The 17,648-nt window shown below is 38.1% G+C and overlaps 1 protein-coding gene across 5 annotated transcripts in view; it reads left to right on the top strand.

Annotated features, from left to right (window-relative positions):
- Positions 1-1,066: 1,066 nt before the first annotated feature.
- The window catches only part of CLASP2 (cytoplasmic linker associated protein 2), a 153,420-nt gene continuing 136,838 nt past the window's right edge, over positions 1,067-17,648 (top strand). For 3 of the 5 annotated variants that reach the window (XM_031686892.2, XM_031686884.2, XM_031686891.2), the window contains exons 1-2: positions 1,067-1,513; positions 13,773-13,851. In XM_031686892.2, coding sequence (XP_031542752.1) covers positions 1,319-1,513; positions 13,773-13,851 — 274 coding nt within the window. In that variant the 5' untranslated portion in view covers positions 1,067-1,318. The remainder of the gene's footprint in view (positions 1,514-13,772; positions 13,852-17,648) is intronic. The other 2 variants (XM_072940956.1, XM_072940955.1) reach the window with 1 other exon arrangement.

Genomic DNA, 17,648 nt, shown 5'->3' with positions numbered 1-17,648 from the left:
AGACCAGTTTAACCCACTAAAATGGCTAAAACTAATTACTCCAACCATACTCAATATTGTGGAGGATATGGAGCAACTGGAACTTTGGAGTACTGTTGCTGGGAGTGCAATATGGAAAACAGTTTAGCAGTAAAGTTAAACATACACCTTATTGTAGGACCTAGCAATTCCAGTCCTTGGTATTTACTCAGGAGAAATGAAACCCTGTCTCTGTACAATGACTTACACACTATCAGTTACATCTGGTTACAGCTGGAAAACTAAAAAACGAAACAACACAAACGTCTATAAACAAGTGAGTGGGTCAAGAGTTGTGGTACTTCCATATGTGGAATACTATTCAGCAATAAAAAGGGATTAATGACACACCAACAGCGCTGGCTGAATCTCAAAACATTATGCTAAAGAGAGAAAGAAGACCCACTCAAAAAGAGCACGCACTGTATGAAGTTATGTGGCGTTAAAGAACAGGGAGAACTCTGCTGCAGTGACAAAAATCAGATTAGAATTGCCTGGGGAGGCAGTGGTTACTGCCTGGAAGTTCCTGAAACTTCCTAGAGTGATGGAAATATGCTATATCTTCTTTAGGATGGTGGTTATTCACACTGGTGAATACAATTGCCAAAATGCATGGAACTGTACACTTAAAATCTGTGCATTTTACTTTATGTAAATTAAACCTTAGGATTAAAAAAAAAAAAAGCATCACATAGTGACCCAACCAGTGGTGGTTTCTGGGAGCAGGGGTCATGTTTTTTTTTAACGAGGAAGTGTATATACAAAGTTTAAAAACACAAACAAAAAAAGAGGGGGCAGGGGATTCTAAGTACTAGAAACTTTCCCGAGTATTGGTTTCGAGGGAAGGAAAACTGGGAAGTGATCTAGATTTTTACAGGGCGAGGGCAGGGTGCTGCGACGGCAGGTGGCAGAGAGCTATTGGCTTCCCCGGGGTCTGACCCGAGATTCCCCCCAAGAAGTCCCACTGCCCCCAGCGGTCGGCGCCGCTGCCGCCGCCGCGAAGCCGGAGTCAGGACGGCTAGTCGCTCGTCGGCGTCGCGCTGACGTCACGCGCGTGCTGACGTCGCCGGCGGCCGCGGCCTCTGAAGCGGGCTGGGGCGCGGGGGGCGCCGAGTTTGAGTAGTTTGGGGGCCGCTCGGCGCCTGGCGCTGCTCCCGCCGCCCGCCGCGCCCCGCAAACCGCGTCTCCGCCGGACCGAGCGCGTTCGGCCCGTTCCCGCGGGGACCCTCGCTGGCGGCTGGGCGGCGCTCGGCGAAAGTTGGCCCCTCACGGGCGGGCGGGCGGGCGGGCGGCCGCGGCCATGGAGCCCCGCAGCATGGAGTACTTCAGCGCCCAGGTGCAGCAGAAGGACGTCGGCGGCCGCCTGCAGGTCGGCCAGGAGTTGCTGCTCTACCTCAGCACCCCCGGCGCCATCCCAGACCTGGAGGACGACATGGGCCGTCTGGGCAAGACGGTGGATGCTCTCACCGGCTGGGTGGGCTCGAGCAACTACCGGGTAAGCGGCGGCGGCGCGCCAGGCCAGGCACGCCCTCCCCGGCCAGCCCTTTAATGACCGACGTGCGCGTCCGCTCAGGCGAGCCCCTGGGTTGGGGGGAGGCGCTTCGGAACCGCCCCATGGACTCGGGGTCCCCGGACGCGCACCCATTGGCGACCGCGAGCCGGAGACCGATTTCCCACCACGACCAACTTTTTCCGCAGTTGTGAACAATGACAAATTCAGCGATTCCCTGAAACCGTTCTTAGGCACTAGGATCTAATGTTTCATCACTTATTTTAAAAATCAGGGATAATTTACGTATGTAAAAGCCTCGGAGAAGTTTTACATTTGTACGTACCTATGTAAACACTACCCAGACCAAGACATAGGACATTAAGATACGGATTTTAAATTGAGAAGGGCTGTCAAGTTAATCCTTAATTAATCGTTTTTATCCTACTTAATCGCACCTTTTTTCTTATATAATTTTTTTTGTATCTGGAAGGTTGTGCTTTTCGTCTCTAAGTCATCTTTAGAGCTTAACAAGGTGCCTGGTTAAATTTACCGTTGAATCTAATGAAAAGATGCTGACCCCCTGGCATTATTTATCTGCTTTTTGTTTATTGTCGGCGGAAAGCAGTCGAGTGCTCTCTGTCGCTTTGTTTTGCCGCAGTTGACTGACTCGGATTTGAAACCGTGCTGTAGCAGGTGAGCTGATGCTGAAAAGAAAAAAAAAAAAACATGAGGTACAAGAAGGAATGTTCTTAAGAGCCAGTAGTAGGCAGGCTGTAATGTAGCCACGTTGGGAGACCAGGTATATTCAGTAATTAGCCTGTGCTGTAGTTTTTAGCAGTAACTTTTTTTCTAGTCTTCTGGTGGCAGTGTTGCTTTAAAATGCTGGCCCAAATCTCCCGTGGATGAAGTGATTCTTCTTAGTAATATATACTTCCAGCCCAAAGAATAGGCTGTATTCTGAAAGCATTATCATTATAGAGAAGAAAGGCAAACTCTGGAATTATTATGCAGACTTAATGGTGAAACTTTCATGAGTTTTGGAAGGATTTGACTTCTACAAAGGTAATAAAAAGTTTGAGAGTTAACCAACTCAATGTTTCATCATATATTGTCTCTATTATTTCTAAAAACCTCGGGAAAAATTAATACTTAAGAATATATCATTGCTCTGGGAGATTAGTTTTATTTCTTTGGAAGACGCAAGCTAATTTTTTTTTTAATTGAACTAGTCAATTACAATGTCAGTCTCTGGTGTACAGTACAATGTCCCAGTCGTGCATATGCATACATATATTCATTTTCATATTTTCAAGATATTGAACATAGTTCCCTGTGCAGTACAGAAACAAGCTAAATTTACTTACACTGTAAAAAGGGCATACATGCTCAAGGTAGTTGATTTTATGTTTCAAGATAGGCTGTTGTAGAAAATCAGCTCTTTGTTAATACTTGCTCCCCTTCCTAAGTGAACTTTGATGTGCCAACCTCTGTGCTGGCTTTGGTTGAACTGGCTTTGGGCCGTTTCACTCAGGTGTACCATCAGTAAATGACCGCTGAGCAGTCCATCTCTTGAAACATATTCTTGGCATCTGTGATACTGCCATATCCCATTTTATCTTTTACGTCTCTAAGCACTACTTCCACTCGGTGCTATGTTTTTCCTTTATCTAGCTCTTAAGAGTTAGAATCCATCAGGGGTCTGACCCAAGTTCTTATCTCTTTACTACACATTCTCTCCATGCTCCTCGTAGATACCCCTGTAGCCTGAGACAGTTTCACCAATCAGAAAACTGCCTCGGGCACCCACGACTTCATCTGCATCCTTCCTTGTAGCTATGCCCATGTAATTATGTTTTCTCTGAATTATGTTTACAGTGAATGAATTATCTGTCTTTCTCAGTTATACCAGTCCCTCCACATGTGTGTTGCGGACATGCATATCCTGTACCCACCTGCCTACTCAAGCACATTAATTCATCAGTTCTGATCTCTCTTTGTAAATCATTAGTTCTCTCCTTTCTACTAAGTTCTATAGTATAAAAGCTTTTTCTGACATTGTTAAGGAGAGAGCATTTTAATTCATTTGTTATTTGGGATTTATAAACTAAGTTACCAACCTAGCTCATCATTTTTTACTCAAGATTCAGTGAAACATTTAAATCTTTTGAAAAAAGGGCATCATAGAATTTTTTGGACATACACACAAGTAGAAATGAACTTAAATTTCAAATTATGCTGAACAAAATACAACTTTTCTTTGAATTTGATAGTACTTCAGAATTTGTCTTAATAGCAATCATTGCTTCAGTGAATTTGAGTGATCTTATATGCTGGATATTCTAGATACTGAGGACCCATCTGTGAACAAGGCAAGAAAGGTTCATTCAGCTTCATTTAGGTATTAATGGAGGACCTACCATGTGCAGGCACTTTTCTGGGTACTTAGGATACAATACTGAAAAAAAGACAGAAGTCCTTGCTTTTGTGTGCGTAGATTCTCGTGGGGGCAGAGGAATAAACAAAATACCTAAAATTATAGTTTGTTAGATGTGATAAATGCTTTAGAGAAAAGCCGTGAAGGGAATAGGAGCATTGGGCCGGATGCAGATGTTGGAATTTTATATAGTCCTCAGACCTCAATGAGAGAGTGATTTAAAGGAGGAAAGAGTGAGATCCCTGCTGTCACGGAGATCGAATTAGAAAGAGGAAGGCAGATGGTTATACAAATTAGATAATTTCATGTAACAAGTGCTTATAAATCAACTGATGTCAAAGAATGATGGTAAGATGAGACTATTTTGGAAGTAAAGAAGTGAGGTGAAATTTGAGTACAGACAGGAAGAAAATACTGGAGTGAAGAAGGCCTTTAGGCGAGGAAGCTGCCAGTGCAGAGACCCTAGTTCTGTTGAGGAACAGCAAGGACAGCATGGCTGAGTTTTCAAGTGAGTGAGGTATTAAGAAAGATGAAGTTGAGGAGGCAGGTAGAAAGAGCTTTATAGGATTTTATTCTAAATGGGTGGAGGGTTTTATGTAGAGGGATGGCTGCTTTGTGGGGAGTGAACAGTAAATGAGCAGAAGAAGCAGGGAGATGATGGTGGTTAAGGCTGGTTTGGTAGCACTGGCTGTCCTGAGATGTGGAAGATTTGGGTTATGATTTGGTGATAGTGCCAGCAGCTCCTCCTCTTGCTTTGAATATGAGAATTAAGAGAGGAATTAAGGATGATTGCATAGCTTGGGCACCAATAGAGGGTACTATTTACTGAAATGGGGAAGACTGCGAAAACATTTGGGTGAAGGAAGTAAAAAGTTAGGTCTGAGAAGGTTGTTTAACATCCAATTTGAGATGAGTCTTCAGCTCAGTGGAGAAATCATAAATGAAGAAAAAATGTGGGAATAGGGGTGTGTGTGTGTGTGTGTGTGTGTATGTGTGTGATATATGGTCTGGCATTTGACTTTTGCTAAGGACAGACCTGTGATTTCAGAAGTCCCCAGATTTTAGAATGACATTATAATAATAAAATGTCTCTTATAAAATGAAGTTAAATATGATACCATTTAAAGAGTCCTTAGTGACTGTCAAGCATTGTCTCAAGTGCTTTATTTCCGTTGTCTTGGTTTAACCTTTAGGATGGCCTTAGAAAGTCAGTACTGTTTCCTCATTTTGTAGAAAAGAGGAGGTAAGTAATCTTGCCTTCGGTCATAGACCTGGTAAATTGGTGGAGTACTTGAACCTAGGGAGATTAGGGTTTTACTCCTTTCCTTTTCTGTACTTTCCGTAAACCTCTTCAATATCCTGTCGTTTATCAGTTCTACTTTCACTTTTTTATTTTGTCTATCTGCAACTATAACATAAGTTGACTCTAAAAGCGGGGAAAAAGATAAAAAGCATTTACAACTGTGTAGTGCAGGGCTAAGTCATGTCCTAAGTTTCAAGTCTTTTCTTGGAATCCAAAACCACAGCCCATATGCCATTTAAAAGACGATACTTTCCAATGAGTGTCACCTTGATTGTATTTCTTGTAAACCATCACTTTCTTAAAATACGTTATTTTTTAGTTTGCTTAAAAAATAGTGAAATCTATCTGTATATATGGATCTTGTCTCTTCCTTTTACCTGCCATGTAGGGTGAACATCCAGGTTGTTGTTAACTTTTTACTATTCACATTGTCCTTTTATGTTGTCACTTTGTGTATGTGCATGAGAGTTTCTCTAAGGTAGTGATTCTGAACCCTGTCAGATTCAGTGCCCTCTTGTAATGCTCCCTTTACAATCCTGAAATAAAATTTACAGCCAATACTCAATATACATCATTTCTTAAAATCCCAGTAATCTCCTAACTGTACTATAAAGGAAAATTACACATAATTTATAATGAGGTGAAATATATTTCAGTATGTAAATGTGCCAGCCTGACTGCCCAAGGAGACATACTGGTAGTCAGATGGCTGCACCAGTACATATTGCTGTAATTGCTACCACTGCCAGTTCAGACCACTACAGGTGTGTGGTTGCTGGGATTCAGACTTCGCAAGTGGCATTACTGTTGGTGATTGTGATATTCTAGAAATCTTTTAAATTCTGAACCTTATTTCTTTGAGCACAGCCCTTTAAAGGGTTTGACCACCCCATGTGACTTCCTAGTCCATTTAACTTTTAACTGTCTCATTCTCCCTCTTGTCGAAGTTTAAATATCCTGGTCAGTCACACCTTTACATTTGTTTTCAATTCTCTTCTCCCTCCTCACTTTCATTTTGTGATTCTCCTTTGATAAAGTGCAGTCCTGAGAATCCAATTCTACCTACCTTACACCTGCACCAGTGCAACAGAAGGTGGATGGAGAAAAATACAAAACTGCCAATTGATTTGATTTCAAATTTCTGACCTTCACGTGGGTTCTTAATGGTGCCTGGCAGCCATCCTGTCTTTTCTTACTTGATTCGTTCTTTCACTTAGACAACTATTCCACATCTCTTCCTCTCCTCTCAGCCCTATCAGTAGCTCTTCTTCCATCATCAGTGTCAGCTGATGGCCTTACTGTCTACCTCACTGTAAAAATGGAAGGAATTGGAATTTCTTAAGATGCCCATTACTGTATGTACCCGTCTTCCAGCGTTTATCTCATGGGAGGCTCTGAGTAATTTGTTGAGTCAGTAAGTGAAAACACACTTGTCCCTTGATTTACCTGCTGCTGCGTTCTTGGAGAAACTCATACACTAAAATCATGCACACATACCCACACAGGTTAAGTTCTAGGCCCTGATAACTTCAAATACAGTTTTTATTTACATGAATGGCCACATACCCTTGGGCTGCACAGCTCCAGGGAAGAGTTGTCTCCAGTGAGAATAATTGTTCTTGGTATGTGTCTAGAAGTGGAAATACTGGATTATATTTCCTGTCTAGTTCCCCTCGTTCTACCTAGAGTTAATCAGTATCTTTAAGTTGTTTGTTTCCCTCCTTTATTGAGGGAAATACTTTTATTTATATATTTATATGAAAGTAATCTGGTATTTCTCTTCAGGTTTTCAAAATTTGTAAGCCATCGTGTTTTACTCATTTGGTCTGTGCATATATGTCCACTTGTCAATTATTTTATCCCATTCTTCTACCCATTTTCTTAGATGCTGAGTTAATATTTAGAGAAAAAAGGTCCTGTCAACTTACAGTATTTCCTAACGAGAGAAACATTACCAGAGTATGCTTACTATCAATAATACTTGTCTTTTTTTCAGTTCCACCTATGATGGAAAAAGTCCTTGACTGTGAATTAAGCTTATGTCCTTCCTACATCTCGAAAACTTGTCAGGCTTTCTGACTTTTACATGGAAAGTTCCTAGTTGTGATTCTTTTTTTTTTTTTTAATTGAAGTATAGTTAGTTTACAATGTTGTATTAATTTCTGGTGTACAGCAAAGTGATTCAGTTATACATGTATAGATAGATATTCCTTTTCAGGTATTTTTTCATTATAGGCTATTATAAGATGTTGAATATAGTGCCCTGTGTTACACAGTAAGACCTTATTGTTTATCTGTTTTATATATAATAGTTAGTATCTGCAAATCCCGAACTCCCAATTATCCCCCCACCTCCCCACCCCCCCGTAACCATAATTTTATTTTCTATGTCTTTGAGTCTGTTTTTGTTCTGCAGTTAAGTTCATTTGTGTCCTTTTTTTTTTTTTTTAAGATTCCACATATAAGTGATATCATGAGATATTTCTCTCTCTCTCTGCCTGGCCTACTTGACTTAGTATGACAGTCTCCGTGCCCATCCATGTTGCAGCATATGGCATTATTTTATTCTTTTTTATGGCTGGGTAGTATTCAGTTATGTATATACCACAACTAATTTATCCAGTCATCTGTCGATGGACATTCCTTGCATATCTTGGCTGTTGTAAATGGTGCTGCTATGAACATTGGGGTGCACGTATCTTTTCAAATTATAGTTTTCCTCTGGATATATGCCTAGGAGTAGGGTTGCTGGATCATAGGGTAAGTCTATTTGCAGTTTTTTTTTTAAGGAATCTCTTTACTATTTTCCATAATGGCTGCACCAAACTGCATTCCTACCGGCAGTGTAGGAGGGTTCCCTTTTCTCCACACCTTCAGCATTTATTGTTTGTGGACTTTTTAATGATGGCCTTTCTGATCAGTGTGAGGTGATACCTCATTGTAGTTTTGATTTGCATTTCTCTGATAATTAGGATATTGAGCATTTTTTCATGTGCCTTTTGGCCATTTGTAGGTCTTCGCTGGAGTTAAGTCTCCTGCCCATTTTTGGATTGGGTTTGCTTTTTTGTTTTTGAGTTGTATGAGCTGTTTGTATGTTCTGGAAATTAAGCCCTTGTCAGTCGCATTATTTGCAAATATTTTCTCCCAGTCCATATTTCATTTGTTTATGATTTCCTTTGCTGTGCAAAAGCTTCTAAGTTTAATTAGGTCCCATTTATTTGTTTTTGCTTTTATTTTTATTGCCTGGGTTGACTGTCCTAGAAGAACATGGCTAAGATTTATGCCGAAGAATGTTTTACCTGTTTTCTTCTTGGAGGTTTATAATATCTTGTCTTATGTTTAGTCTTGAAGCCATTTTGAATTTATTTTTGTGTATGGTGTGAGGGAATGTTCTAACTTCATTGATTTACACAAGGTTGCCCCAAAACCACTTGCCAAAGAGGCTGTCTTTCTCCATTATATATTCTTGCTTCCTTTGTGGAAGATTATTGATCATAGGTGTGCGGGTTGGTTGTGATTCTCAAATTGGAAGTGGTCATTACTATCTCATGCAGTTGCTTAGCTTTGTTGTTGATCGACAACATTTCTGATTTTAACCATTTGGAAGATTAAATATTATATTGAATTAAAACTCTGTAACCAAGATGACAACTTGCATGTGAGTTTACTGACATCAGATTACTCAGATATGTTCAAGGACTTGTGATTCAGAGGTAAAAAGGGAGAGAGAGAAAAAAAGAGAACGCGAAAATGACCCTAAAGTTTCTGGGACTTCTCAGGATTAATAACATTTTGTACATTTTTGAAAATTTCAGTCTTATAACTTAAAAATACCCTAAAATTTAAGCTTAGTGTTAGCTCAGAATTTGCTTTTTAGAGTTTCTGTTTTTCTACCTGTTAGAAAGTGTTATTTTTCCTTTTATATTTTATAATTTTAATATATTTTATATTATATATAATATTTTATATTATATAAGTACATTATTTTTGCTTTTTTATTTCAAAGGATCTGAATGGAGGCATTTGAGTTCCTAAGGAAGTGGTGAGGAGAAAATTGGAATATTGCTCTAGTTGTTTTTTCTTCTTTTTTGAGGGTTTTAATATTCTCTTTAAAGAATTCTTAGCCATGATACAGGCTAAACCAAAAGATGTCCACATGGAAATTCAGGAAAGTTGTTTGTAGCTGCATGCTAAATCTTGGTATTTAGTTTGTCACATTCACCCATGAGATTCCTTGGGAGTGTGCTGGCTATCACTGGGTCTTTATTTACTATCCCATGTGAATTTCAGAATCAGCTAGTCAAGTTGCACCAAAAAATTGTGATTTCTTATTCGAATTACATTGAATATCATCTTTTGAGGGGAAGACTTAATATCTTTATAATATTGAATTTGTCACAAATCACAGGTACATTGTTTCATTTGTAAGTCTTTCTAGTTAGTGTCTCAAGATAAGTGCTCTTTAGAAAAAAGTTAGTATAATCTCCGTAATATTATACATTAAAAAAAAATCCCTTGCTATCAAGTATCCAGGGTTCAAATTTCCAGTTTCTAAAAATGTCATACACATTTTAAAATTAGTTATTTTAAGAAAAATCAGGATCCAAATGAGAGTCACACATTGTGATTCATTAGTGTATTAGTTTCCTATTGGTGCTTTAACAATTTACCACACACTTAAGGTAGGAAAAAAGAAGAACAATTTACCACACACTTAGTATCTTAAAACAACACACATTTATTTTCTTACAGTTCTGGAGGTCAGAAGTCCACAGTGGGTTTTATTGAAATAAAATCAAGGTTTCAACAGGATTGTATTTCTTCTGGAGACATTAGAGAATTTTCCAGCTTGTAGAAGCTGCCTACATTTCTTGCCTTTGGGCTTTTCTTCTGCCTTCAAAGCCAGCAATATAGCATCTTCAGATCTTTCTGACCACTGTTCTGTCATCACATCTTGGACTCTGACTGACTGTCTGGCTTCTCTCTTATAAGGGCTTTCGGGCCCAGGATAATCTCAGGGTGATTTCCCCACCTTAAGATTCTTACCCACATCTTTGAAGTTGTTTTTTGCCATGTAGGTAACATACTCACAGATTCTGGGGGTTAGGACATGAACACCTTTGGGAGGCCATTATTCTTACCTCGGCTACCGTATTTATTAAGACTCTTAATCTGTTTCTCCCTCAGTGTCTGTTTTTTGAAAGCCTTGTATTTTACTTGTGGTAGAGTTTCCCAAAGTCTGAATTTTGCTAATTTCATTCCTGTGATGTTTGTTCCCTCTGTATTTCCGGTAAGATGATGGAAGACTACATAAGTAATACTCTTCTTCCACCAGCTGGCATGTGACATTAGGAAGGCGCATGAGGTCCGAGAGTCTCTTCATGGTGTTATCAGACATTAATGTCCAGTGTTCGGATCTCTTAATTCATTAGGGTTTGCAGAATGATATTCTAATTATGTCATTCATACATTAGCTGGAATACTTTTTTAGAGAAACTTCCCCCATTTACTACTATTTGGTTACCTAGTGGTATAGTTTATATAGAGAGTCAGGTATAGTTTATGACTCTTCATTTACTAATTGCCAAAATAGGTAAAAATAACTAGCATTCTCCAGTATTAGCCAGATAGTTTTTGTTATCATTATGAACTCTTTTAAATATATTTAGTGCATTTCAAGACAATAGTTATTATCCTTATTAATATCCAAACCGTCCTATCACATGACCCTAATAATCTTTGATAGTATCTTTTTGCTATCTGGCATCATGAGAGACCATACTTCCTACTCCTGCCTTGGAATCAGCCACTTCTCCAAGAAGTTCTGGTTCCTCTTAGAGGGAAATGGTTTGTGGAAACTATGGTCTGGGTGCTAATGGAACGTATTGTTACTCATTTGATCATTGTTTCTGGATTTTTATCAATGATAGGGTTAGGCTTCATTTAATTTTAAAGAAAAATAGAACATGAGTTCATACTGATACTCTAATACAGATTCAGGACTGCAATTTTTACTACTATATATTTTCCATCTATATGTACCTCTATCAACAAAATTTCTAGAAACATTGACAGTTTCTTTTTCACAGAGTTTTGTTTTTGTCCTCAGGGTATATCCCACCAGAGTCAAATTGCTGTATTTTAAAATCACTTGAAATAGTCTTCTGTGTTATTCTACGAATTGGGTATAGAATTAGGTTCGCTTATTTTATTTCATTTTCAGTGAGATTAATTATTGCTACAAAGATGGTGTATTCAAAATAGTCTGGTTTCTTTCTCTTTTCCTTATAGTCTATTCCCAACCATTAATTTTTTTTTCTGATTATCTTTCCATTGTTACTTGTAACTATACTTGTAGTCCCCTTTTTATATATACACATACATTTCTCCAACTTGCTTTTTTCACTTAATATATTTTGAATATCATTACATAGCAGAAGTTAGGTAGCCCTCATTTTGATTTTTAGTGTCAGTACTCTGTAGTGTAGCTGTACCATAAATATTTGAATCTGCCCCATACTGGTGAATGTTTGGGTAGTTTCTGGTCTCTTGCAATGAATAATCTTTGTTTTCTCATAATTTTGCAGGTATATCTTAGGGATAGATTCCTAAGTGAGATCTTACTAAGAGTACATGTTTTTCCTGCTGATTTGAGATACTGTTTTTATCATCTATTAAATTTCATGTGTGTGAGGGTGTCTGTGCACTTTGTTATGTTTTTAATAGTTTTATTGACATAATTCACATATTATACAGCTCACTCATTTGAAGTGAACAGCTCATTGATTTTTAGGATATTTGTACGTATGCACAGCCATCAGCATAGTTTTAGAACATTTTCATCACTTCACAAAGAACCCTGTGTCCTTTAGCTGTTATCTCCCTACCCCTCCACATCCACTAGTCCTAAGCAACCACTAATCTCCTTCCTGTCTCTGTGGATTTACTTATTATGGACACTTCGTATAAGTTGAATCACACAACGTGTGGCCATTTGTGACTGCCTTTTTCACTTACAGTGTTTTCAAGGTACATCCATGTTTTAGCATGTGTCAGTCATTACTATTTATGGCCAAATAATATGGGATTGGTTGCATATGTACTACATTTTTTTTTAATTCATTCAACAGTTGATGGACATTTGAGCTTTCCACCTTTGGGCTCTAATGAATGATGTGTAATGAACATTGGCACACAAGCGTCTGTTTGCGTCCTGCTTTAATTCCTTTGGGTATATACCTAGCAGTGGAATTGTTGGGTCCTCAGTGTTGCTGCTCCACCCTATGCTTTAGGCCTTCTTTTTCCTTGCACTTCCTAGAGGGGTTTCTCTGTATTTCCTCCTTCCCTGGTGGTGGACTGCTGTTGCTTCTGACTCTGTTCTTGCTGCTGGCTGATTTATGGGGAGTGGGGCTGTTCTGCTTTCCTGGTCCAGCTTCAGTCTTAGGAGCTCTCTGTCCTTGCGTCTTGAAGGTGAGGCTCTATCAGAGATTCTGCCTCTTCTCAACTGGAAACCTATAATCATTAGAACCCAGCCCCTACTCCTGAGGTAGAAGGCTTTTTTCCCTTTTTCTCTTTACTTAATAGCTGTGAGTTTTTATCTGTGTCCTAGAAGGTGACAGTTTGTCTTTCCCTCAGTAGCTTCAAACTTTTGTTTCTTGTAGGACGAGGAAATGGGAAAGGTTTGTGCTTTTCCTGCAGAAGCAGCTGCTCCCTTCTTCCGAGACCTGTAACCACCAGAGACTTTCTCTAATCTCCTGCCCTGTCCTCTGTCTTGATTATATGTCCAGTAGAGGTTTGTAGAGAAAGAGCCTGCAAGTGGGCATGAACTCTCCTTGTGTCTGCAGCTAACAGGATTCTGTATTCTCTTGCTAGCCCATGCTCAGCTTATTAACAATGAGTTGAACATAGCTGAATTTCTTTTACCCACTGTGGATTTATCTTCTTTCTGTCCTCTGCCATGTGCGACCTACTGCTTATGTCCCGTCTCTCCTTGTCTGTCGTAAGCTTTCAGGCTAGATGATTATTCTGCAACTTTAGCTTCCTGATGGCTTCAAGAATAGTTATGGTTTTGTAGATTATTTGGCTTTTTCTTGTTTACAGTGGGAGTGATTTTTTTTCCAATTTCTTCATCTTAGACAGAAGCTGGAATGCCTCTATAATTAAAGATGCTCTTTTAATTTTCTTAACAGCTTCATTTAAGAAGCACTTCTGCATTATAGGAAAGCTTCAGGTATAGTCAGTGAACTTCTATGTACCCTTCACCTAACTTACCAGGTATTAATATTTTGCCACATAAGCTCTATCACTATCTTCCTGCATCTGCACACTATTATGTTTATTATTATTATTGCACCATTTGAGAATAGGGTGCCCTAACCTCACCACTGTTCACCCTGAATACTTCAATCTCCCTATTTTTTAAAAAAATTTGGTAGTATGAAGATCTTTATATGTCAACAATTATATGCTGATATTAAAGTATGCCTCAGTAATCTGTATTCATTACAATTTCTTTCTCTCTGTAGGTGTCATTAATGGGATTGGAAATTTTAAGTGCCTTTGTGGACAGATTATCAACACGATTTAAGTCCTATGTAGCAATGGGTAAGTTAACTTTATTTTAAAATTATTGTACAGTTTGACATACTGACTTTTTTCTCATAGTATTTAACAGAATTAGTTTTCTGTAAATGCAGTTGTAATTGTGGAAATGAATGCAGCCCAGAGATCTGCTACTTAGCATTTTAGTTTGCCCAGACATAAATGATTTTAAGCCTGTTTGAGTAAGTATGTTCCCTTTGAGACAAAAAAAAAAAAAACCAACAAAAGCAAAAGACTTGCTGAATATACTAATAGATTTTTACTTCGTATTTTAAATTTTTTACTATCTCTTTTACTTTTTTGTGACATATTAATAAATTATAGTATAATTTGCAGCAGTACTTTTCAGACTATCTGTAGTGAAGGACCAGTTTTTTCATTGCTAGTCTATTATAGACCAATATTTCATAAAATACAATACAAATAAATCAGAGCAAAATGAAATTAAAAAATGCAAGGCCCAATTTTTCAGTTAGATTTAACAAATGTAACATTATTTTGGTCAGATTGTTTTCAAATCTTATTTTATAAAAACTCACAATTTCGTTACAACAAATCATTTGTAGACTGTAGACTACAGTCCTGGGCTGCTGGCCCTACTTTGAGCAGCACTTAACAGTGTTTTTGCAGCCCAGAATGATACACTGGTGTAATGTTCTTTGTATGGTTGTTAGATTGCAGAAAGTTGGCGTTGACTTATTTTCTAAACCTAAGTGACCTTCGTGTGCCCTTTGGAGTGCTTTAGTGAGTGGATTTGTCCTACTATATAGAAATGTATTTAAGGATAACCTCAGATATTTGTGATTTTCTTTTATAGATTAAGTTAATGCCTCATAATGTATCATCACTCTTATGTTCAAATTCTGTTTAGTCATCTTTTTTCTCCATGTTCAGTTATGCCACCAAATTCTGCCAGTTTCTTCTTTTATTTTTATTGTCTAGCTATCCTTTCAGCAGAAATATCCCAATGACCTTCTCCATCTTTATTATTTCCTTTTTAATCAGTACCTGGTTCCAGTTCAATCTTTGTATGCATATCTTCTGAAAAGATGATTTTTTTTTACTGTCAGTCTCCTGCTCAAAATCTTACGATAGATGTTGAAAACTGTGCTCTGCAAACCTGTGTCACATGCTTGTGTATTTTGAATCAGTGTTTGGGAAGTTTTATATAAAAATTCATATTTGTGGCTTGTCTTGAAAAATTGGCCAATGTGGCAACCCTGATCTTGCCTTCCCACACGTGAATATTGGCAGAAGCGGTGTCATAGCTTCCTTTTTGTCTGGGTCATGAGCTTTCCGATTCATGAGTCCCTCCTAGCTCCTCTTGTCTCCTCATAACTGAGAATTTTGGTTATAACACACAGAGGTTAGAATACTGCAGTTCTTATACCTGGTTCATTTTTGGCATTTCTGTTACCTCCCTGACTGTAGGTGTTTGTTTTGTGACCTCTGCCCTGTGGTAACTCTATTATTAGTTGCTACAGACAGTATTTTAGACTGGAGAGTAATTCTAGGTATTACATATCTCACTTACTCTTCAGATACAAGGAGGACAGGTGGGGTTTGATGGACATACTCACTGCTCATGTTGAGGCAGTAGGAGTGTTAGGGCCAGAGCCCTAGTTTGCTGCCTCCCAGGACTGTCCTGCTTTCAGAACTTACTTCTGTTCTGCTGTCCTTGGTGCTTTGGTCCTCTCAGCACGTCTGAGCCTTCTCCATCTCAGCAGCCTGACTTACTCATGATGCTCCGTAAACGCTCTCCACTCTAGCTAAGCAGAAACTTGCTCGTTCTCATTAGTTCTGGCTTAACTTGTTTAGGCCCCTTTTGTGCTGTTACTTCTTCCTGAAATCCTCTCCTTCTCCATGTTCCTTTCTTTCTCTTTTTAACAATTTACTTCTGATTTCAATATCTGGGAGCTTTTCAGGTTACTCTCATCCTACACTGAATTTTTTCTTTACTCCATGATTCTTATACCTGTGAATACTTAATAAATTACACTAAGTTGCTTTTGTCTGTTAATGTTTTTCATACATGTTTCCCACATATCTGCCTATTCTTATATGTGTAGTTTTTTATCTTTTAATCTCCTCTTCTTTCTGGTTATCTGTCTGCATTTGCTGTTAGTATTGTTTTCTCTTTGAACTCTGAGTGTTCATTATTGTTCTCAGTGAAACTTGAACTTATTACTTGAGAGTCAGTGTGATATAATAGGAAAATTTCACAATTTTGCTACCATTTATTGAATATGCACTTTTTACCCATTTAGTGGGCTTATCTACCTTACATATATGAAGGATTACCCTCAAATAGCTGTTTCTTATTTGTACAGCAGCTCTACGAGATAGGCTATAGTGTATCTGTGTGCTTTTAAGAGATGCAGTACCAGGCTCAGAATCCCAAAGTTAGCTTTTTTATTTTACTTCTAGACCTTAGCCAGACAATTTTTGGAGCCTTTCTGTAAAAGGAAGGAATTGAATTGAATGAAGTTATGTGCTGAAGGTTTTTTTGATAATGTATCATTAGATACATGTAATTTGATGTGAGTGGTATTATTTTCTTTTGGCACACTGAGGTTATTAACTATCATTACAGATTTTTTTAATCTTTTTTATTAAAAGTGAAGAGAGGTTTTAAGAAAATTGACATTCATGTTCAGTTTTAGACAAAGTACCAAAAAGAACATGGGCTCTATTAACGTAATTCTATAATATAAGAAATTAATATTTTCTTTTGTGACTATATGTGCTATGGAAAAATTACATTTTCAACCCCCAAAAAACACAATTTAAATTTAACACTGATCACCAATCCTGGTTTTATGATAACAGAATTCCATAAAGGAGCTCATATTTTACAAATCTTGAAGAGATAGTTTCAATCCAAAATGGTACTACGGAAAGGGTATCAGAACAGTCCAGGTGCCTGGTCATCAGTCCTGCATCTTTTAAAATGGTTTGCATCTTGTGCAATGCTAAGAGAATAAAATATGCCAACAGCTCTGCTTCCAACCTCTTCCATGTTTCACTGTCCAAATTCCAGGCTATGAGAGATGTATTTATTTGTTTAACAAATTCTTTTTGAGAGTCTACAGAGTGAAAACTCTGATTCGGATTCCCAGTGATTATCTATTGCATGTTCATCATGCTGAATGATAATTCAGTGGTCATTATATACAGATCTTTAGGGCATAGTGCTAACACTTTTGCATGTTTATTATGGACTTGGTGCAGGTGCTTTTTACCAGTTTTACTTCATTCTCTCACTAGCCATGTGAGGTATTGGTCTGGATCCCTCATTTCACAGACAAGGAAACTTTGCAATTAAAGAAGTTTACTATATCATATAATTAATGTATTTCTAGTAGAGCTAGAAATAAATCTCACTCTGTTTGACTCCAAGAATGTATATGTTAAAAAGGGATTCTGATGCAAAAAATATATGAATTTTTTTGTTTAATAGCTGTAAATCCAAGTTTATGTAGTGTAAGGTTTTTGTTGTTATTGTTGTTGTTTATGGTTTATACACTTTAGTTTTTATATTGAAGTGAGCCCTTGTTTGGGCCAGACTTTTTGTTTTCTTTTTGGAGTTAAAATCCACCTCTCAGGAATGACAGATCAGTTTTTTTCCCATTATTATTACCTGGGATACGTGCACGCACACCCACACACACACCCAGACACCTCAATTGCAAGTAAATGGAAGTAGTTATGCCTAACATTGTGTAGATTACTTAAATCCTGGTTTCGCTTGTTTTCTGTGTGACCTTGGGCAAGGTATTTAATCCCTCTGGTCCTTCTCT

Source organism: Vicugna pacos, chromosome 17 (genome assembly GCF_048564905.1).
Source record: "Vicugna pacos chromosome 17, VicPac4, whole genome shotgun sequence".
In the NCBI taxonomy this organism is placed as follows: domain Eukaryota; kingdom Metazoa; phylum Chordata; class Mammalia; order Artiodactyla; family Camelidae; genus Vicugna; species Vicugna pacos.
Note: the sequence above shows the minus strand (reverse complement) of the source record. Positions and strands in the feature narration are given on the sequence as shown.